The sequence below is a fragment of the Triticum dicoccoides genome, chromosome 4B (genome assembly GCF_002162155.2).
Source record: "Triticum dicoccoides isolate Atlit2015 ecotype Zavitan chromosome 4B, WEW_v2.0, whole genome shotgun sequence".
Classification (NCBI taxonomy): domain Eukaryota; kingdom Viridiplantae; phylum Streptophyta; class Magnoliopsida; order Poales; family Poaceae; genus Triticum; species Triticum dicoccoides.
Window position 1 is genome coordinate 510,665,283 of NC_041387.1, and position 24,194 is coordinate 510,689,476.

A 24,194-nucleotide genomic window follows, 5' to 3' on the forward strand; every position below is an offset into this window, starting at 1 on the left:
TACCGGCAAGTCTCTTTACTCGTTCTGTAGTGCATCATCTCGTAACTAACTCATTAGTCACATTGCTTGCAAGGCTTCATATGATGTGCATTACCGAGAGGGCCCAGAGATACCTCTCCGATACTCCTAATCTCGATCTATGCCAACCCAACGAACACCTTCAGAGATACCTGTAGAGCATCTTTATAATCACCCAGTTACATTGTGATGTTTGATAGCACACAAGGCATTCCTGCGGTGTCCGGGAGTTGCATAATCTCATAGTTGGAGGAATATATATTTGACACGAAGAAAGCAGTAGCAATAAAACTGAACGATCATTATGCTAAGCTAACGGATGGGTCTTGTCCATCACATCATTCCACTAATGATGTGATCCCGTTCATCAAATGACAACTCATGTCCATGGCTAGGAAACTTAACCATCTTTGATCAACGAGCTAGTCTAGTAGAGGCATACTAGGGACACGGTGTTTTATCTATGTATTCACACATGTATCAAGTTTCCGGTTAATACAATTCTAGCATGAATAATAAACAAATATCATGAATAAGGAAATATAAAATAACAACTTTAGTATTGCCTCTAGGGCATATTTCCTTCAAAAACTCAAATTCGAAAAGAAATCCTTAGTTTGGAAAAAGTTCATGAATTTGTAAAAAAAAAATCATGGATTTGAAAAGCTTCATAAATTTAGAAAAAGTTTCATGAATTTGGGAAAAGTTCAAAAAAAATGAAAATTGATTTCGAGAAAAAATTGACAAAAGTTTGGAAAAACTTCACAAATTTGGGAAAAAGCGCATGATTTTTACAGAGAGTTCATGAATTTGAAAACGTCATGATTTGGAAAAAGTTCGTGAAAATTAAAAAAAGCTCAAAACAAATTTGAAAATAAGTCAAAAACTAAAAAGATGTTAGCAAAATTTGGAAACAACTTCATGAATTTGAGTGTTCACACATTTGATAAATAAAAAGGAAAGGAAAAACAATGAAAAAACAAAAAAAACAAAGAATAACTGGCCAACGCGAAACACATAACCACCTAAAAAACCACTATAGTGCGTTATATGGGCCAGACCGGTAGTTCCTAGGGGGGGGTGCGCTAGTTGCCAAATGGAATTTAGTTGACGCTTAAGGCATCAGATAGGGTTTGGGGTCAGCAAGGTGCCTCATGGCTTGGAAGAGGTTATGTAGGCCTTTTGACTATGATGGGCTAGGTATTGTTGATAATAAAAATAGTCGGGCTCTCTAATGCAGATGGTTGTGGCTGGGGCGGACAGATGTGGAGAGGCCTTGGAAAGATCTCCCTCTTCTCGTTGATGAGCATGTTGTTTTGCTGTTCCAAGCTTCAACAAAAGCTGAGATTTGGAATTGAACTAAGATTCTATTCTGCGATGATAATTGGTTGGGTTATGGTGCTCCAAGGAAGTTGTTCTCGGACCTGTTTTCTCACATAAAGGAAAAAAAATAAGCACTCACTCTGTGATGGCCTATTGCAGATTGCGTGGATCTTCGCGATCAAGCCTAGGCCAGGCCTCAAAGTATTGCAGGACTACCTTCAGCTTTGGAATGCCATGTAGGATAGAATGATGTCGCAAAGACGTGATAAGATCGCTTGGAGATGGACAATAGATGGCTTCTACTCTTTGGAATCTTCTTACAACATCCAATTCATTGGCGGTTCTCCAACCAACCTTGGCCCTTATATCTGGAAGGCCCCGGTGCCGTAGAAGCTGAAGCTCGCTGCCTGCTATGCGTCCAAGAGGAATCGTCTTACCAAGCGTGGCAAGAAGCATGACCCTATTCGCCCCCTGTGTTCCAGCGCTCTAGAGACGGCGTTGCACATCTTCATGCAATACCCTTTCTCCATAGAGCTGTGGTACAGGGCGTTCGACTTCTTCAGTATCCCTTTGAACCTCGCTCTCATGGTGGATACGGTCTCATTCAGTGGTTTGTGGGAGCAGGGCTATGCTGTGGCTGCTACCTAGGCGCACATGGAGAAATGGTCGGCCACTGCAACCACTGTTTCGTGGTTCATATGGATTGAGTGGAGCGCTCAGGTATTCAGGGCTACTACGTAAACTACCGATGACATAATATATAAAATCAGAGAGGAACCGTCAGAATGGAGATTTGACAAGATTAGAGGGGCTTCAATTCTTTTGCCATTGGGTACCTAATGGAGGTGATCAAAGGTCATAAACTTCTGCGCCCTGCCAATGTTGCGCGAGCTGCGACTAGTAAGATATGGATACCTCTCCATAGATTATCTTATGTTTGGTTTTTCTTTCTCTACCCTTTGTAACATGTGTGGTTTAACCATGCAATTATGTAAGATAATTTTCTCCTTATTACACATGCATGAATACTTTGCTGCTCTTTGTCAAAAAATTGTTTTTGTTTCCATCCATATCCATGGAGAAACACACATGAGTTCAACGCCGGAGTGGCCATTGTGGTGGAGAGATGCAACCAAGTCCCTGGAATTATAGATGCTAAGAATATTCACTCCAGATTCCAGAAACCTGCTGAGAATATTTCATCCCTTGTCTCCCCGGTTGTGGTTCATGTGCATGCGATTAGTACCAGTAGTTTTATTTTCTTGAACCAATTAATATGATGCTTCGTCGGTCCCAAAATAAGTGTCTCAATGTTTAGTATAAAATTGTACTTCCCCTGATCTATACTATTTGTCACTCGAATAAATGTATTTAGATGTATTTTAGTGCTATATATATTTATTTAAATCACAAGTAATATGAATGGAAGGAAAAACTAAAGTTAAAACACTTATTTTGAGATGGATGAAGGCGATAAAAAGCTGTTATCGGCGTTTCCAATGGAAAGAAGAAGCGGTCGGCGTACCCAGCGTGTGTGCAAGGTGTGCCCTGGCACACCCAGAAATTTGCAAATTTATTTTGTACCATATGGTATTTAGGCCCAAAACAACAAAGGCCCAGCGTCCCAGCCCATCTCCTCACAAGCCAGCAATACAGAGGCGCTCGTCTCGCTCGTCGGTCAGCCAGAGCAGAAGGCGCACGCAACTCGCAGTCGAAAACCTAATCCCCAATCCTCATCTGGCATCCGGCCATCCCCAATTCCCCATCCCCATCCAGCCCTCCCGCCGGGGCCGTCCGGCCATCCGGGCGTCCGCCGCTCCGTCCTGTCATTCCACCAAGAAGAGACGCCGCTCCGCTCCCCTTCGAAGGAGCGCTGCCTTGTGCCTTGCCTGCCTGCTCCCTGCTGGATCTCCCTCTACCACGAGCAGCCAGCCCGCCAGTCGCCAGACGTCGGTCCGAACTCTGAAGCAAGGCAGCAAGCACTCGGCGCCGCGGGCCGCCGATCCGGAGCCCGGAGGAGATGACGGGCTGTTGCCCAAGCTCCTGAATGGCTGATTCCCCCTGAATCCCTAGTTTCTGACGCCCTTTGGCCTTTGGGTGAGTATCTGTCAGTACTCTGTATCAGCACTGCTCTGTATATATGTTCAGTTAATTTGCTGTCAATTGATTCTTAAATCTGTGCATGAGGGATGATATTTGGTGCAAGCCTTTGGGTGAGGAAATATGTTGTACTTCAGAATCATTTGTTGCTGATATGAAGGAAAAAAGACTTGCTATCGCCGAGTGTTTTATCATATCATAGTCCAGTGGGGTGGGGATTTATGTACAGTAGAGTGGGGATTTATCATATCATCTGTAGAAAGGATATCATTATTCATTGTGCATCACTGAATATTAGTAGATTGAAAATCAAGTCCAGTACCATTTATTTCTCTTGTGTTATATATATTTTTGCTTGCTTGCCAATGCTGCCTCTAACAGTTGTGCTTTTTGTTGTAATTGTAGAATCGAAGATGAAGAGGAATGGTGACATTAAGTCCTTTTTTCAGAATTATGAGGCTGCTAAAAGAAGGAAGGTTGCAACCGAAGAGCAACCTGAAGATATAGTGTCAAATATTGAAGATGAAGCAGTCCATTCTCCACCTCGAGTCCATTCTGCAGGAATTGAATTTGATATTGGAGATGAAGCAGTCCATTCCGATGCAGAGATTGAAAGTGATAGTGAAGATGAAGCAGTCCATTCTCCGTGTGCAAGGCCATATAATATTCAAAGGCTTCCTCCTGATCCAGGGTAGAGGATTCCTATTTCAGAGTATGATGTTGATGATCAAGATGAAGTTCGGAGACGATACATTGCAAAGCAAGCAGTCCAACCATATGCACACAACTTTTAAGTCAGGAAAATCTATGGTAAAAATCGACACTTCAACTTTGTTTGGTTTGAGACCTACAAATGGTTAGAATATAGTGTCAAATACGAGGCAGCATTTTGCTTTGTGTGTTATTTGTTCAAAGGGAAATCTAATGGGGGCCTAGGGGTGATGCCTTTGTTAATGGTGGTTGGAAAAATTGGTATAAGCCCGATGCATTGGTCAAACATGTTGGTGGTTTTAATAGCATTCACAACAAAGCTCAAGAGAAGTACAATTTATTTGTGGCAGCCCAACCATCAATTGATAACATTATGGTGAGGGTGGATAAAGAGGATTTGCGTATGTACAAGGCTAGGCTGACTTATTCACTTAGATGCTTGAGGTTTCTTTTGAACCAAGGATTGGCATTTCGTGGACATGATGAGAGTGAAGAATCTAGCAATAGGGGGAACTTTCTTGAACTTCTTAAATGGCTTTTAGAAAATAATGAAGAAGTTAATAAACTTGTTTTGAACAATGCTTCTAGGAATTGCATCTTGACTAGTCCAAAGATACAAAATCAAATAATTGAATGTTGTGCGGCGCAAACAACTAAAAGAATTATTGAAGATATTGGTGATGACCACTATGCAATCCTGGCTGATGAGTCTAGTGATGCATCTCATAAAGAACAACTTGCTCTCTGCATACGATTTGTTGACAAATCGGGAAGAGGATGTGAGAGGTTCCTTGGAGTTGTTCATGTTGCCAATACAACTTCATTGTCACTTAAGGATGCAATTCAAACTTTGCTTAAAGATCATCATTTGACTCCTAGTCAAATACGTGGCAAGGATATGATGGGGCTAGCAACATGAAAGGGGAGATCAAAGGGTTGAAAACATTGATCATGAAAGAGTCACCCTCTGCCTATTACATCCATTGTTTTGCACATCAACTTCAGTTGGTTCTCATAGCTGTGGCAAAGGACAATGAACCATGTTTGTGGTTCTTTGACCACGTTTCTTACTTGCTCAATATTGTTGGAGTTTCTTGTAAGCGCCACGACATGCTTCGAGATGTTAGAGCTCAAAAGGTGTTGGAAGCACTTGAAATGGGTGAGATTGAAAGTGGAAGTGGGCTAAATCAAGAGATGGGACTAGCTAGACCCGGCGACACTCGTTGGGGTTCTCATTTTAAAACCATTATGCACATTGTTAGCATGTATTCCACAATCCTTGAAGTACTTGATGCTATTGGAAAAGATCCTTCACAAAAAAGTGAGTGGACAAGAATACGTGGAGTTGCTCAAGCCTTTGAATCATTTGACTTTGTTTTCAATCTTCACTTGATGCTTGTTATTCTTGGCTATACAAATGAGTTGTCCAAATCTTTGCAAAAGAGAGATCAATGAATCTAGTGAAAAATAAGTTGAGGACTACTATGAGTGATGATCGCTTGAATGATTGCTTGGTGACATTTATTGAACGGGATGTGTTCATGGAAGTAAGCAAAGATGACATAGTTGATGCTTTCATGGCAATGCAAAAACGTAGAGTTACTTAGTGATGTAATTTTCTACTTGTGCTTCTTTAATGTAAGACTAGTATTGTAATTGAGCACATCTGAGATATATTTTGTGAACTAAATTGTTATGAGATTTGCATTAAGATACTCATGTATTATTTTGCCATATTTTGTCTGCACATTGAGTAGGTGGGAATTTTTTTAGAGTGTGCACACCCTTCATTTTTTTCCTGGGTCCGCCACTGCTTGAGAGCTCCGGGGGACAGACATATGTTGCGCTTGGAAGTACGTCAACAAAAACCTATGCAAACGGTTATGTGGAGCATAAACTCGGAATATTGAGAGGAATATCTTCCGATCCGCCAAATGTGACGCAGTTCAGCGCAAACGGATGACGATTCGTTATTGAACGTAACGGAAAGTCCACATCAGGTCTCCCGTTACGCGGCACCCTCTTTTTCTCGAGCACAAGAAATCACCTGTGGCGGAGGCGCTTCCAGGCCGGTTCGCCGTTCGCTCACCGCCACACTCTTTTTCTCCTCTCCCTTATCATCTTCCCGTACGTCCACCTACATTCCACAAACCGATGGAGATAAACCACACGAATTTCCTGGCACGGTAGGCACGGTCCAGCTAGCTAGCGACCATGGCAATCGCACTGGCAGCCTTCCTGCTGCTGCCGCTCTTCTCCCTCGGCGCTCTCTTCGTCCTCCGCGCGTGGAGACTCGTCGACAAGAAGGCGGCGGCGCAGCGGCAGAAGAACACGCCGAGGACCCGGCCGTACCCGCTGCTCGGCCACCTGCCGCAGTTCCTGGCCAACCGGCACCGCATATTGGACTGGCTCACCGAGGTGCTCGCGCGCCAGCCCACGTGCACGCTCGTGTTCCGCCGGCCGGGCGGCATCCGGGGCGTCATCACCGCCAACCCGGCGAATCTGGAGCACATCATGCGCGCCAGCTTCGATAACTATCCCAAGGGCCCGCGCTTCGCGTCGCTGCTCCACGACTTCCTCGGTCGGGGCATCTTCAACGCCGACGGCGAGGCGTGGCGCGCGCAGCGGAAGGCGGCCAGCTACGAGTTCAACACGCGCTCGCTGCGCCTCTTCGTGGCGCGAAGCGTGCACATCGAGCTCCATGGCAGGCTCCTCCCGCTGCTGCGCCGTGCCGCCGGCTCCGGCGGCCACCTCGACCTACAGGACACGCTCGAGCGGTACGCGTTTGACAATATCTGCCGCGTCGCCTTCGACCACGACCCCCGCCAGCTCCCCGACGGCGACGCTTGCCCGGAGGTCGAGAGCACCGGGACCGCGAGCAGCAGGTTCGCCGACGCGTTCCGGGACGCTGCCAATCTCAGCGCGGGCAGGTTCCGGTACGCCATCCCAGGATTCTGGAAGATAAAGAAGGCCCTCAACCTGGGTTCCGAGCGGCGGCTGCGCGAGTCCATCGCCATAGTGCATGGCTTCGCTGATGACATCATCCGGTCGCGGCGGGAGGAGATGAACATGGGATGCGAGAAGCACGACCTCCTGTCGCGGTTCATGGTGAGCCAGGGCGAGAGCTACACCGAGAGGGCCCTCCGAGACGTGGTGATCAGCTTCCTGCTCGCCGGACGGGAAACAACATCCTCCGCTCTCACCTGGTTCTTCTGGCTGCTGTCCTCGCGCCCGGACGTGGAGCGCCGCATCCGCGACGAGGTCGCCGCCGTGCGCGCCCGCCGAGCGATCGGCGATCTCGGCAGAGCCGGGTTCGACCTCGACGAGCTGAGGGAGATGCACTACGTGCACGCGGCCATCACGGAGTCAATGCGACTGTACCCGCCGGTGCCGGTGAACTCGCTGCAAGCGAAGGCCGCGGACGTTCTTCCGGACGGCACGGCGGTGGAGGCGGGGTGGTTCGTGGCGTACAACTCGTATGCAATGGGGCGGATGGAGTCCGTGTGGGGCGAGGATGCGCTGGCTTACCGGCCGGAGCGGTGGCTGGACACGGCGGAGGGGACGTTCCGGCCGGAGAGCCCGTTCCGGTACATGGCGTTCCACGCGGGGCCAAGAATTTGCCTGGGAAAGGAGATGGCGTATATCCAGATGAAGTCTATCGTGACATGCGTGCTGGAGGAGTTCGAATTTGCGGTGGACGGCGCGTACCGGCCGCGGCAGGTTGCCTCGCTGACGCTGCGGATGGCGGACGGGCTCCCGGTGGCGGTGAAGGCTAGAGTGAATTGAGTACGACGACAAGATGACGGAAAATATGCTTTGAATGATAACCGTGTAGAAGAATGCCAGTGAGTGAAAGATGGATTCACTGGGGCCGGATGGTTTCATGGGCGTTTCTACTTTGGTCTGTTGGTCCATCATTAAGCTCGATCTTGTGGTGGCTTTTCACGCTTTTGCTCCAAGGACTTCGATGGATTTAGGGCGTGTTTTGATCTCCTCCAGATTCTCCAAACTTCTCAAATCCAGCTTCTTTAGTGCCATGGAAAAACAGTGATGGAGCCAGTATTTGCACGGGAGACCAAATCAAGTCGATAAAATAAACATCCAGTGCAAAAAAAAAACTTATATATAATATTACAAAGAGGTTTCATTTCGGCGCTATAAAAACATCATTACAGTTGAATTAGTTCAAATTTGCCTCTATGCTTCCAACAAATCATATTTTTATTAATTTCATCAGGAGGTATTTTAGTTGCTAATTATCTGTATTATCGTGCAATTGTGAAGCAAAAGACGTGTCTTTGAATTTTAATAGTTGAAAAACAGTCGCTTTGCGCTCACCATTGAGACTCGGAGAATTATATCTAGTCACAACAACATGAATTAATCTTAATGGTGTTTGACTGCGCTTTTCTATTCATAGAGTTTGAACTGCGTCTCCAAAATAGCTATATTGCATAAATTCGCAATATGAAATCTTTGCGTCATTGATATGAACTAGTAGCTGATAATTTGCATCAAAATGATTCCTAGAGCATGTACAAGATCGAAACTCTTCACACCATCACAAATCACACAATCAGTAATTAAAACATGAAGTATAAGTTCGAAAAACAGTCACCAGTTCACATAGATAAACGAAACCTCCCAACAATAGGAGAAGAGCACAAGGAAGGAAGAGCTTAAATGAGCATCACCATGCCATCAGTCTAGCCAAAAACAAACACACGCGCCATCCAACAACAAACTTAACATGTGAGAGAAATTCATCACAAATTTTAACGAATTGTCGCTAGAACTGGGAGCCCCCAACTGCAGAAGCAAACAGAGGGCTATAGTTAGGGAAGTATTTGATTTTAAGAATATCATACGATAGCACCTCAGGAGCAGTATTAAGAAGGGAAATGTTAACGCCCACACGTGTGGGCGTTCAACACCCCGACCACACGCCTCCATCTTCGTTGGCTTCGGTACGCAGGAATCTTGTAGCAAACAGGCCGGTTTTCGGTGCCACGTAGGACGAGTCTCGTGTGCGGTGTGCAAGTCAGTTCGCCCGCACGGTGGTTGTCATCCCGTGGTCAGCGGTTGCCACTTAGAGGCGTGCGGTGGAACTGCCATGCGCCCGCACGCCACGCTCCGACCGCGGTTGACGTCAAACACGTCGCACACCCCTCCACCCTCTCCCTCACGGTTCCATTTTACTCACCTGCGACGCATTTACTGGCACAACCCACTCGCACTTGAAACCACTGGAGGAGAAGGCGAGAGGAGAAGGCGACGGCGGAGGCGGAACAATCGACGGTGTTCGCGGCCGTCGGTGGTGCTCGCCAGAGCGGAGCGGCTTCGCCGGAAGCCGTACGGGTTGAAGGTAATGCTCGCTTCATCTCTCGCAAGCACTTCCTGCATTTTTCCCCTTTCCCTCCCTGTTCGATTCCTAGATCGATTCATAGAGATTCTGGCGATTCGGCGGTGCGTCGGCGTTCCCGCCGGCGCCGAAGTTGTCTGGTAGCCGTTTTTTTGTGGCACTGGGCAGTTTCGTCGCCGCCGCGGCTGCGACATCATCGGTGCGGGTATGCCTGTTCCGAGGCACGCACTAGTCTTGCGCATGGATTTGGGAGGTGCCCCCCGGTTTGTTTTGATGTGCATTGGTTCGATTTTGTGTTTACAGTCAGTTCGTGCGAGAATTTTGAGGGTGATTTTGAAGTCGAAGTAGTTGCCATTGAAACCTAGATCTAGTTAGGTTTGGTTTTGAAACTGTAGAACGAGGCGAACTTGGCTGAATGGCTGAAGTTGGCAGAATGGCTGAACTTGGCAGAACGAGGCGAATTTTGTGTGGCAACTAAACTCCCTGAACAAATGTGATAGTTGCCACAAACGTGTTTTCCTTTGTGGCAACAAATTACTGAAAATGTCTGTCATAGTTGCCACATTCAAGCTTTCACATATGGAAACTAATTCTATTGAGTGACTATGATAGTTGCCACACCCACGTTCTTCCATGTGGCAAACTGAATTTTGCTGAATTTATATGATAGTAACCACAAACATGCTTTTTCATTGTGAGATCTAATTTTTTCTGAATTATTTGTTATAGTTTCCACACTTTGATAGTTGCCACAATCGGTAGTCAATGCAGTTTCGGCATCCAGCTGCACTGGACGGCAACTAATGTGCACATCGACTTTGCGTGTTTGCCACTTGGATTGTATAATCATGTGGCAAATAGAATGTAAACACAATGTCTGTTGCCACAATGCAGATATGACAGTGTGGCAAATTGGCTGCATAATATGGCAACCACATTTGCGCATCTATTGTGCCAGATGCCATATCATATCTGTTGCCACATCACGCCTGTTGCCATGTTACAATCAGTACAATGTGGCATTTTCATTGTACTACGGACGCAATTTTTTCATTTTGCCACACTGGCTTTTGTGATATGTGAACACACTGTGCCTGTTTTTCAGGTTATCGATTCAGATGTGGTTTCATTGTTTTTTTTGTACTACAGTGGGCTAACATGGCAACTTCAACATTTTGTTTTCAAGTGCATTAACCAACGTGCTTACTTGTCATGTTTATGTTCTCGACAATCATATGGGGGGGAGGGGGGGAGGGGGGCCGCGTGCGTGTTCATGCTATATTTTTGCATTCACTAGTTGACATTTTTCTGTTAGGTGGCAAATGCTTACCTCTTGCATTTACATTTCCCCCCTTAACAATTTGGTCTGTTCCTACATCAATAGAATGGCTCGTGGCGATCATCAAAATGATGATGATGATTTCATGGATCCACCACAGCGTAACCGGGCAACTGGACGGAGAAAAGAGGGCGACGAGGTAATTGTCCACACACCCGCCCCATCTCCTCCCGATTTTTGTTATTGGTTGGCACCTATATCTTTTGTAGTCGTCTGTCATGAACTAAATTCTCATGGCATTGCAAAACATGGCAATAGCTGATCACTTTTGTGTCTGTTTTTTGCAGAAGAAGAAACGAATTCGCAACAGAGCCTCCCAAGAACGACTGACTGCGTTGACTGACAAATTCAGCGATGATCAGAAGGGGGCTGCTGCTGAGATGGGCATGCAGTCTATGATGGTTGTCCGGTGCACGAACCTTGTCAACCCTGTATGCGACTGGCTTGGTGAGATCTACGAGCCTGCCTCCAGGGAATTCGTGATTCCTGGACGCGGAAGACTTCCGTTGAACGAGGAATCCGTGTTCTGCACTTTGGGTGTGCCTCGTGGACATATCAAAGTCCCGTACGAGGTCAATAATGAGATCGAGGAAGCTATGTTCGCCCGTTTGTTTCCTGGATTGGAGTCCATGCCGAACACGTCTATACTGGCAGATTCGCTACAGGCCATGATGACGCACGGAGATGTTTTCAAGATGAAGCTACTCATGTACCTCATCTCAGCTGTTTTCGCGCCGACCACTTCCCTTCGCCCAAGCAACAAATGTTTCCCCATCCTGGTGAATGATCCATCCTTTCTACTTTATTTTCCTTCAATCTTATGGCTCCGATGTCACGTGTTAAGCTAATGACTGCAAGTGTTTTTGTTGTTATTTTCCGTTTGATTTTTGATGCGGCAAACTTTTTGCCCTGAAATTTTGTGTGGTGCAGGCGAATCTGAAAAATGTGAAGAACATGAACTGGTGTAAGTTTATTGCCGACTTTCTCCACGATGCTTTCAAAAACAAGATGTACCAGAAGGGTTGTCGACTGCATTTAATGGTATTTACTTTTACCAGATCTCTGTGTGAACTCTTGTTTATAACACAGTTTTATTCATGCATGGCAACCCGATCATAACAAGATGGCAACTGCCATAATGACAATGTGGCAACTGCCATATTGACAATATGGCAACTGTCATACTGACAATGTGGCAACTGCCATCATATTATTAGCATGGCAACTGCTATCACAGTATGATGGCAACTGCCAGCACACTATGATGGCAACTAGCACATACATACTATCATTTGGATCATACATTATCCTGCTCTTTTTCCCAACAAGTACATAAAACTGTTTTAAATCAGCTCATGTATGTCGACTGTCTTGATCTGTCCACCGTGGATTTCTCTGGGGTAGGAGGCCCGCCGCCTACGCACAAGTTTGCTGTTTCTGCGTGGACCATCAACGCTGTCAAGGCTGTGCTTGCCGCAGACAAGGCAACTAATACCACATATGGAAAACTACAGGTTAGTTTTTGTTTATCTCTTCACACGGCATGCTTACAAATTTGACATGAGGCAACCGTCCGTGGTTTATAAGGCATGCTTACAATTTCTTTTTGTTTTTCATAGCTGATGGCCAAGCATGCTATAGACTACAGCGTGTTTGGGGGGCCTCAAAAATTTGGAAAGTGGATGGACGTGCACTCAGCTCCATCTTGCCCTTCTGAGGTAATCAAAATATCGACATCCATTGTTTGTCGTGGATTAGTTGTTGCTGTCCCGCAAGCGACTGCAATACGGGTTGTTGTTGATGCTTCTTGTTTTCGTGCACAGGCGAGGGCACTAGTTGAGCATCTAATTGGGCAGTTTGCATCCGGAATGACCGGCTTGCTCGGGAAGCTGGTTGAGGGGTGGATGTCCCTCAGTGCCTCTGATAGCGACGCGGTTGCGAGGCAGTTCACTTCATTTGTCCCAGAACATACACGTCGACCAACCGGTTGCCGTGGCCGGTATGACTACAACAGTTCCCAAGAGCCCATCGACACACAAGATGATGTAGATGGAGACGCTGGCCTCAGCAAGGATGACGACGATGACATGGATGATGTGCATCAGGACATGGATGACGATGAACACGCTGAAGTTCGCACAGGCGCCAACAAGGGCAAGGATGCAACAGATGCCCCCCCACCGAAGAAAGTGATAGAACATACGGCTGCGAGAGGCGAGGGGGTGTTGCCATCAAGGAGGGGGAGGGCTCCAGATGATGTTGGGCAGGGTTCGCATGGCAAGAGGTCTAGGACCGATCCCGTAGCTGCTAGGAGGAGGTTCGACTTTCAATTTTAGTTTTCTACTATGTCTATTTTCTTGGAACAATCTCATCCATTTCTTTGCACTTGTTTTTTGTCAAGCGCGGCAATGGGTTTGTTGTCTGACAGTTGCCACCTTCCTTTTTCCCTTCATCTGTTACGTGTAGTGAGCCGACTGCTGGTGGACGAGCAGCTACGAAGAAACAGGCACCAACGCCAACCCGTGTTTCTGCTCGCTTGAACAAAGGTGCCCCCATTGTCGGTGACACCCCTTCCACCAGGTCTTCTCCTCGTACGACGACGACCAACACCGGGGATCCTGTCGTGTTGCCAGACCTGAGGAAGCCAGTCAAGAAGTATGTTCATCCATGTGCTTTCATTTACATAGTGGTATTTTTTCTTGAATTTCCAATGCTACTGATTCAGCTTGTCACATGTTCTTCTGTCATCGTCCCCCACGCGGCAACCGCTGTTTTTCCAACTGATTTCTTCCTTCATTTTTTTAGTTTACGGCAACTCCTATTGGTCTTTACATAGCAATTGGCATCTAGGCCAACTGGCAACTAGCACTCTAGCTAATGGCAGCTGCCATCTTTTGCCTTTGGCTTTGTGAGCTCATCCCACACATAGGTTTCAAATTGCATTCCTGACAGAACATACACTTGTATCATTCTTCAAGTTTGCTAACATGGCAACTGCTGCTGGATGGCAACTGCCAACTATGACACATGGCAACGCATGTTCCCATTACATGGCAACTACCAGCTTTTCCACTTATTTTTTCAATTCTTTTAAGATTTCTACCATGGCAAACATTTTTTTGTTCATTTTTCATACCTTTCTCATGTGATTTTTTTCTTCTTGCAAGGTGAAGAAGACCACTATGCGCGGGGCCAAGCATAGCAGTAAGGACCCGTTCGAACGCCTACATTCAAAGTTGTCAACGGGGGGCAACTCGGATGTACATGAGGCACCCGGCGTCAACACTGCTGCTGCACCGATGACAGCTCCCACCAACTCTGACGCAAGTGGCCGACCATCTCCGCCGGCTGCGGATGTCCAGGCTAGAACAACAGGCATCCGTACATCGGGGAGTGACGAGTCGGTATCTGCCAGGACAGCTGAAATATTGCCAACTCTTCTGGCAATGAAGGATGCTGCTGTGAGCCATGCCACCCCATCAGCAAGTGTTGAAGTGGACGCTCCCGAGACGAACCTAGGCAAGGAAGATTCCCGCTCTTCTGACACTGATTCCAAGCGCGTGCGTGGTGGCACACTTGTGTCCACGACAGAAGCTGCTGAGGCGGCAGTTCATAAGGATATGCCATCTACAGGTGAGAGTCATGGCACAACAGCTCCAGCCCCTGTCGGTGCAGATACTGCTAAGGTGACCGTGGCGTGTGCCGGTCTTCCACCTAGGCGTCGCAGCCCCCGCAAGCAACCAACAGTCATACCCAACGCACCGGCTGTATCTAGGAGCAAGAGAGATGAGCCTGGGTGTGTTCCTGCGTCCACACTGTTCCCGCCACCCGCCAGAAGCAATGTGACAGAGAAACCGCAAGACCGGAGCACAATTGATGCAGGTGTGAAGCCGGGCACGAGTGACGCAGGTGAACGGCCGGGGCATACTGCGCCTTTACCCGCAGTGGAAATCCCCAGCATAAATCTGCGCACTTCGAGGCTCCCAGTCAATGTCGGTGTCCCCTACAGCCCAAACAAGAAAATTGACATGAAAGCTGCTGCTGATACCGCCGAAAACATGCCCCGCCCTGCAAATAAGCCCGAACATTCTGTAGCGGCCAATTCAGATATGTTTGTCGATCTTTCACCATTGGATTCTGCCCCGCAAATCGTTCGTGGTCTGGCCAGTAGGAATGAGAGGCACCCAATGTCATTTACCCCACCAAGCTTCAGCCTTGGCATCAGTCAAGATCAACCGGTGGTGCATGGTCCTTTGCCAGTTGCCTTTGCTTTCCCAGGAGGCATGCCCGCAATGATGGCGCAGCCAATGGTCGAGGGCAGGAAGGCTGTCAAGTTCGCGGAGCCAATTGTGCAAGGTACACTTGTCATGTCCTTATGATTTTCCTCGATACATCTTTGTGGTTTGAATTTTGTCCCAATCATATTCTTTTGGGTGTTCTCACTTGTGATGGCAACTGCCGTGTGGTGGCATGGCAAGTGGATTTGATGCACCATGGCCTACATTTTTTTGGTTGCCATGCTGCATTTTTGACATTCGGGTAAACACGTGGCAACTGAAGTTGATTCATCATGGCAACTGTATTTGCTGGTACATGGCAAATATAGTGCATTCCACATGGCAACTGGATTTGCCACACCATGTCATCTGCATTTTTTTGTTACCATTCTGCATTTTTTCTGTACGGCAATCACCTGGCAAGTGGAGTTGACACAGCATGGCAATTGCATTTCATGTGACATGGCAACCACAATCCTCCTAGATGGTAATTCAGCACAACTGCATGGCAACTGCAGTTGCCATGACGTGGCCACTGTAGTTGCACCACACATGTCAATTTCCCCACTATTTTTCTACCTACATGTCACATCATACACCATATTCCCTCACAACCCATTTGTTTCCTGACTTTCTCCTTGTCCTAACACACTTTTTATTTTTTGAGCTATTTGCAGGCACCCCTGAGGAAATTTCACCGTCACTTGACGAAGCTTACCGCAAGATCGAGGAGGCAGCATTGCAGAGGAGGACCTCGCGAGGGCAAGGGCAATCAAGTTCCAACTTGCCCGCAGAGACGGCATCTGAGGATACCATCAGAAGTGCCACCCCTGGTTCTGTGAGACAGCAGAGGGTAGTCCACCCACCTCCCGCGGAAGACTACGAGCCCGAATTCAAGGCCACTAAGGAACAGACCCAGCTGTACGACATCATCAAGCGGTTTGGAAATGCGAGGGCCAGCAACAAGCACATGAAGGAGTTGAAAGCGTAAATGACCACACCCTATAATCTCTCATTTTGCTTTGTTCCTTTCTTAACATTCATCTTATTCGTACTCTCTATACATGATGCGCTTATGTTCTAGTTCTTTCATATATATTTTCACTTAGCAGGCATGATTCTTCCATGTTATGTCGTTTTCATACAGGTCATATTTGGACAGAACCAAAGTCATTCAATGCGGAGCGACGTACGTCGACCTAGGTGATCTCGCCGAGTCCGTGAGGCCAAACAGTAAAATGTCGAGAAATGTAGTTGCATGCGGGATCGACTACATCAACAATCACATCGATGTGTGTGCCGACAAGATCATCATGCATTACAGTGTGACATGCAAAATATGGGATGGTGACTTCAACCACAAAATCCTGAGGAAGAATTTCGCTCAACACGGTGAATTCAAGCTAACACTCAAGAAATATGTGAGTTCTCCTCCCCTGTATGCACTGTTTTTCAAATGTTGTGGTTTTTGCCATCTGCTGCACTTGTGATTATGTGGCAGATGTTTTCATGTGGCAACAGCTGCCGTGCACACTGTCATCTTGATTTTTGCATCCCGTGCGAACTACGTGGCAATTTGATTGTAAAATGCACGACACATTTTGCTCACCCATAACCAAACATTCTACGTGATTCTATTTTTTTGTCCCTCCGTTGTTCTTTTTGTGTAATCTGCTTTCTCAATCATTCACTTTTCAAATGCAGGTAATGTTCCCCATGTTCCAGGAGCTTGCACCACATGACCAGCAAGACAAGTGTGGTCACCACTATGCCATCTGCCTTGACCTGAAGAACCAACTTTTTGAGGTGCTTGATTCAATCTGTTCGGGAGCTGATTCAGACCTCACTACGCATGCCGAATTCTTCATCAACAACCTCAAAGAGACATGGAACCGTCACTATGAACATTCAAAGGTCCAGATCAGGCATTTCCCGATTGAGTATGTGGCGACTGTGAAGCAAGGGAACACGTAATTTCTCAACCCCCTCCTTCATGTGCCGTTTACATCACTCCAACCCCTATTTTTGCTGTCACATCTGAATTGAAGTCTATCTTTGATACGTCTGTCCTTTTTTGCGTGTTCATCTGAGTCTTTTTCTCGTGCAGTACGGACTGTGGCTTTCATGCGCTGGAATACTTTGCAAAGTGGGAAGGCAGAGTTGTCCCCGCTATCTCAGCTGCAACGGTCGTTGAGCTCCGGAAAATCCACACATGGAACTGGTTGACGAATGAAGATTTCAACAAGCGGTCCGGAGCACGCGAGTTCGTGGAGGAAGCTGTCAAGAAAATCAACAAGAAGTACAAGTGATCACGTGGTGTTACACACCGGACGCATACCTTACATTCTGTTGCTGAGGAATGTAAGGTACTTATCCCTTTTGTTATCGTTGAAAACTATGTCAGTGTGCTATGTTACGACTGCGACCCCGCGCAGGCTACTTTGTAGTGGTGGTGTGTGAGCGACAATTTAGTAGTTTCTCTAATATATGTGTGGACGTGAACCTTTTTTAGGCGTACATGCACATATGTTTTTATGTTTTATCATTATTACAACGGTTTCATCGCTTACAGCTCCAGTTTGCTGTTTTGATTGCATCTATGATGTTCTAAAACAGATGGCAAATGTAGTTCAACATACACGGATAGCGAAAGTCATCGTCAGTTTTCATTTTGTCGGTTTTGATTCTTCTTTTTCGTCGCTAAGTGCACCGGCTAGCATGGGGTAGGGTTGATCATGCATCCACAACCTTGGCTATGGTTTATGCACGTTACGCCTTTTTCCAACTTGTTTCCCGTACATCGCCCACAACACACTATTGTTTCTCTAGACCGCGTGGTATTTGCCATGGAAATATGTGTCACGCAAAGTCATTTCAAATACCATGGTATATTTTCAGCAGAGCTAACATGGCAGATACAGTTCAAACAACATGGCAGATCAAGCATAATTAACATGACAGATACAGTACAACTAACATGGCAGATCCAGTACAACTAACATGGCAGATCCAGTACATCTAGCATGGCATATTTAGTATAAAGTAGCATGGCACATATTTTAGTACAAAATAGCATGGCATGGCAGATTTAGTACACATGACATGGCAGCTTTAATACACATAACATGGCAGATTAAATACCCATAACATGGCCGATTAAGTACCCATAACATGGCAACTGCATTTCTCCACTCAGTGAATTTTCCTTCCACTTCTGATGCTCCTCAAGAGTTATTCTCCCAAATTAAAAAAAAAACTCATCGTCTAGGGTACAGAATAAAATGTCCACAAGGACCATTTCACATTGCGACAATTTCTGCTCATGGATTGCCCGCCCCTTTCTTCGTTTTCTTGTGTTTTGCTTGAATCTCCAATCCTGACTTGTACCTAATCTCTCTGGGGCGACCCTTTGTGATTGAACGGGGTGGGTTCCTGACCTGGGTTTGTGTGCTTGCTGTTCCAGATCCTATCTCCGAGTTTTCAGACGATGGCCCCGTCGATGAAGGCACACTTGATGTGCGAGGGAACCGGTGTAAGGCTTCCTCAGCTTTCCTCTTCTTGATCTCCTCAAGCTCTCTTTTAAGTGCCTTCCTGTGTTTTTCTGCGACTCTCGCTGTCTCATAACTCTTGCACGCTTCATCAATTAGCTCAGCATAGTTCTTTGTGAGCACAACGTGCCTCACGGCTTCCATGGTTGACTCAAGTCTCTCGTCATGCATAGCCAGAACCGCGTGTGTTGTCTGCGGCGCCAACGCGTCATCAGCGTCCCAAGTCCATCGCCGCCTTATGAAATGGCGGGGCATCCGTGTCACAGCGTTCATGTCCATTACCTTTAGTATGTGACAACACACAATGTCGTCCCGTTCGAACTTGCAACATTGGCAGTAGTATTCGCCTTGCTCGATCGAGGTTTTCACGAAGTAGTTCCTTCCTTTGTCTGGGTCTTCAGGTTCTGAATCCGACATGCCCAAAATAGAACACACCTTGAACGTATGTTCGTCCACCTGGAAAGCCGTGAACATGCTGGCACGCTTTATTTCTTCCTGGAATCTGTAAATTTTGTGTGTTTTGTGTTAATCTATCGTGCGATCTTTTTTTTGTAGGACGTTACGCTGTCATGGAAATAGAACTAGATTTTTGTTTGAATATGGCAAACATAGTATACTGAACATGGCAAACATAGTACACTGAACATGGCAACTGTAGTATACCAGACATGGCAACTGCAATATACCAGACATGGCAACTGCAGTACACCAGAAATGGCAACTGTAGTACACCAGACATGGCAACTGTAGTATACCAGACATGGCAACTGCAGTACATCAGACATGGCAACTGGAGTACACTGAACATGGCAACTGTACTACATTTTCAACTGGCCATCGTCATTTCCACACAAATATTTTCCCCCAATGGAAGCACAGTGCATAAAACATGGCATCTACATTTGAGTAAACATAGCAATTGCATTTTCAACAAACATGGCAGTTGCATTTCAGTAAACATGGCAATTGCATTTCAGCATATGCGTTGACAATATAACATTTTTTCAGTTGATATTGGCATTTGCATACCAACATGCCTCAATGGAAGTACAGTTCATTAAACATGGCATCTGCACTTCATTTGAACATGGAAAATGTATCCGAGTAAGCATTGTAAACAGAATTTTCATTGAACATGGCAACTGCAGCTGAGTAAGCATGGCAAACAGTTTTTCATTAAACATGGCAACTGCATATCATGGCAACTGCATTGCACTCTATTAGGCACCTACTGACTTAGTACTTTTGCGCAAATAAGACCGTAACGCAACTGACTTACTTGTTAAATATCTTGTTTGTGTATATCTTGCTCATTTGCCTCTCCATCGGTAAATACGTCAGCAATTTTGGCTGCTTCAGTGCGGTGTTCGCTTCTTGCTGTAGCTTAGATCCCAGTATTTTTTGTTGCAAAGTTGTATATTGCTTGGCAAACTGTAGCAATGAGTTGCCAGGACTCACGTATCGCTTCAAAACAGCATTGAACCCCTCGCTGCGCTGCGTAGTCTGCAGAAAGGGGAAGAAGCACTGCATGAAGTAGGCGGGCACCCAATACATTCGCTTCTCCCACAAGCTAGCAAGCGTCTCGTTGTCTTGGACTTCATGTGTTTCAACCATGGCCATCCAGCTCCTTTCAAACTCCTCGACCGTCAAGCTGTGGTCCACGCACAGCTTGAATGCCTTGTGCAGCTCTGGACGGTCAACAAAGAACGGTCCTAGCGTCTCCTCAGCCTTCTTTATAACGTGCCACCTGAAGTGCCTGTGCACTGCCAATGGAAAGGCCTCCTCTATGCCTGCACGCATGCTGAAATCCTGGTCTGTTATTATGTTCATCGGCGCAAGTCCATCCATACACTCCAAGAAGGTCTTGAACAACCAGACGTACCCATCCGTGTCTTCGTTCCGAACGAGCCCGCAGCCGAACTGCAACGACTGATTGTGGTTATTTATTCCTATGAACGAAGCGCATGGCATCTTGTACATATTGGTGAGGTACGTCGCGTCGAATGAAATGCAATCTCGGAAATGTTTGTAGGCTCTCCTTGCAGCACCATCCACCCAATACATGTTCCTGACACGGTCCTCATCGTCCAACCTTATCCTGTAAAAGAAATCTATCTTCTTTTGCTTTCTCATCGAAGTAGGCAATTGTAGCCTCTATGTCAGCCAGCCTGCTCTCTCTATGGTACTTGGCCTGTAGGTTTGTGACGTCAGCCGGTATGTACGGCATGCTACTCAGTTTCCCCTTTTTGCTGTGGATGAGTGATAGTATCTGGACCATTCTTGATGGACCGACGTTACAATCATGTAGCAGCTTTATGAATTGCCTTTCGACTGGGGTGAATCCTCTGTGGGCGGTCAGAAATTTGACCAGGTCGAACTTCTTTATGGGTTTGTGGTTGTGCTCGTCAAAATATTCAGTGACCACATACTGTGTTCCATCTACGTTCAACTTACACCGGACAGGGCATCCCGTCTTGAGAATGATTCCTCTTTTTCGTTCCGGAACGACAGGCGCATCACCTTTCCCTTTCTTGTTCCTCCGTGCCTTGTGGCACCTCATCTCACCTCTGCTGTACTCATTAGTTTTCTTAATTTTCCTATGGTACTCGGTGTTGACCGCAAATCCATGGAACTTTGCATATGTCTGGTAGTATTCCTTTGCTTCTTCGAACGATTCAAATCTCTGCCCAATGTACGGTGGCTGAGGTACCATGATCTCTGATTGCCCGCCATCTTCATCCCCTTTTGCGACATCGTCAGTTTCATCATTCACTTCAGTATCGGCGGCAATTCCATCCACTTGAGTGTTGGCAGTGCTTGTGTTCAAAGGGGTGCTTGTCGGTATTGCTGGAATGATTGCCATTCTCGACTGTGACTCGAAATTGTCTGCGGCATGATTGTCTGCTGGCTGGTGGTACGCGTCTTCCGTGCGTTCAGAGCTCCCCGCAGTAGATGTCCCCGCGTCGCTGTTAACTGTAGTTGTAGGCCCTGTAATAGGAAAAACAGGTACCAGAGTAAGATTTTTGTTTGAATAACATGTGTATCGCAACGGGTCACACCATCTACGAGTGATTTTGCACGACATCATTTCAAACAGCAAGCCGTGATTCTTCGCGTGACATGTACGGCAGCTACAGCTGTCCAGTGATGGCAGCTACTGTTCAACAAACATGGCAACTATTGTTTTTGCCTACAAATAACTTGAAATAACAAATGTAGTGTTGTTTTTGTGGTTCAGTTTTTTTCCCTTACCTTGTTATGTTGCATTTGACCTTCTTGTGTGGTCTGTGACACCAAAATGACATGCTCCACCTGCAGTTTCTGAAGCTTGCCACGAGACGTTTGTCGGGTTACCACCAGCGTAATAACCTGTACGCAAAGTAGTGGTTGGTCAATTCATGGCAAATGCATTTTGTGTTAGCATGGCAACCGCAGTTGCCCCTTCTGTGGAAGCTACAGTTTTACTGGCATGGCAACTGTATTTGCATCGGCGTGGCAACCGCAGTTGTTCCTTCATGGCAGCTGCAGTTGCCATGGCATGGCAAATGCAGTCGCACTGGCATGGCAACTGCAGTTGTTCTTCCATGGCAACTGCAGGTGTCCATAGATGGCAACAACAATTGTGCAGAGATGTCAAGTGTATTTTCTAATTCACGGCAACTATGGTTGTCCAGTCCTGGCAATTGTCGTTGCCAACTATGCTCCTTCTGCTAATTGATCATCCGCAACTTCACTTTTTTTATGGACTCACCTGTGTATGTCGTCGATGGCAGGTACATTGGTGCTGCCTGATGCCACGCGCTGCATGAAGGCTCTGCATTTTCACACGTGTTAACTCGTGAGTCCTTTTTTGCCAGTTTTTTGTTTGCATGTTCATTTTTCATGTCCACTGTAGTATGTTCTCTTTTCTCGGTTTGCATTACCTTGATTATCCATACAAGCTAGTTGAAGTTGGCTGCCCATACATTTGTCAGTGTTAGCGCCTTGTGAGTGAACTTGCCATGGGGGCCCCCTAATTGTGTTTTGGTCATAAGAACCTGCGGAAAAATGACAGTGCACGACATAAGTAGAATGCCATCTTCATCGTTGCGAATATGGCAACTGTTCTATTCTTTTGTTATCATGCATCATACCTATGCCTGCATACTGCTCTAGTAGTGGCAGCAACGGCCCTGAAGAGATGAGCTGACTGTACTCTGTTGCATCCCAAGGGGGCGTTTCTGGCCTTTGAGAACCCCAAGCATCAGCGCCATCTTCGTGATTCATTCTTTCCGTGTCTCGCTTCTTTCCAATGTGTTCTCAATCACTGCATGAACAAGAAGGCATCAAAAATCCACAAGAATTGTATTCTTCTGCTGCTTGCACATAGAAGAAATGGATGGCAAGCGAAGGGTCAAAATAGGTGGCAGCTACCGACAAGGAAAGGTGGCAACTGTCGTTATACACAAGTGGCAACTAATTTCTTCCAGCCCTCTTCATTCCAACATTTGCCCCTACTGTCCTTCTTTAGTGATTCCTACTCATCCATTTTTCATACCCAACTACTTGCGTCAATTAAGCTAGGAAGTTAAGTCATTTTCAAACGTAGTACATGGCAGATCTGGTGTACTCTGCCTGGCAATTGCGACTACACACTAAACCATGTAGTGTTCTACCCCTACAGCATAGATCCAGCACAAGATCGGGATATTTTCAGCCTTAAGGATGAGAAGGTCGAGATCGGAGATTCTCACCTGGTTTTTAGATTTTCGTCTCTCGAGGGCTGGGTTGGAGTTTGGGGCTGGGGGTGGGGAGGGTTGGTGTGTGGTTTTGAGGTGGGAGTGCCCTATGGATGTGCTCTGATTGCCATGGCAACCAGAGAAGGCCGGCGACGGAGGTCGGGGTTCGAGAGGTGGGGGACGATGGTGGCAGACGAGAGAGGGGATTGATCGGAGGCCGTGAACTGCCTGGTCGTGCGGCAGCGGGTCGGCTTGCCCGGACGAGGCAGTGCGGGCGGGGTTGGCACGCAACGGACGTGCGGGCCGTGCTTTTATGCGCGCGGACGTGGTCGTGCGGGCCGGTTCCCGTCCGTGCCACACGAGGCGTGCGGGCTGGTTCCCGTCGACGCCACACGTGTGGCAGTTATTCGGACCCATTAAGAATTGTCCACCACCACTTTAAAACAGAGAAGCAAAATAGTATCATAAATAATTATCTTCAACCGAAATGACCGTATCGTTCGCATACTGCGAGCATTTCCGATGTTCATGAAACTTCCCCACGGACCGATGGTTTAGAGACCAAACTTATGCACACGGTCCACGCCGTTGCTCCAAGATCATCCCCATGGTTGCACCGACCCTCGTGTCGTTGTTGCGTCATCCCTTCGGGGCGTAGCATCGCGACACGTGGTCCACACCGCCACCCCAAGGTCTTCTGATGTTGCCCCGACCGGCATGCTGCCGCTGCGTCGCCCCTTCGGGCCGTAGCTCCACTCCACCGTCTTCGCGCGTCGACTTTCACGTGGTATGCGATGT

General features: G+C 46.9%; 1 protein-coding gene and 1 long non-coding RNA gene across 2 annotated transcripts; both read left to right on the forward strand.

The window, feature by feature from the left end:
- The first annotated feature begins 3,006 nt into the window (after positions 1-3,006).
- LOC119291160 lies at positions 3,007-5,878 on the forward strand. Its single transcript, XR_005142234.1, has 2 exons — positions 3,007-3,438; positions 3,847-5,878. It is a non-coding gene; the product is annotated as an uncharacterized LOC119291160 (long non-coding RNA).
- Positions 5,879-6,237: 359 nt separating this feature from the next.
- LOC119291161 (cytochrome P450 94B3-like) lies at positions 6,238-8,189 on the forward strand. The gene has a single exon (XM_037569873.1). The coding sequence runs from the start codon at positions 6,367-6,369 to the stop codon at positions 7,936-7,938; it is 1,572 nt and encodes a 523-aa protein (XP_037425770.1). The 5' UTR covers positions 6,238-6,366; the 3' UTR covers positions 7,939-8,189.
- The last annotated feature ends 16,005 nt before the right edge of the window (positions 8,190-24,194 follow it).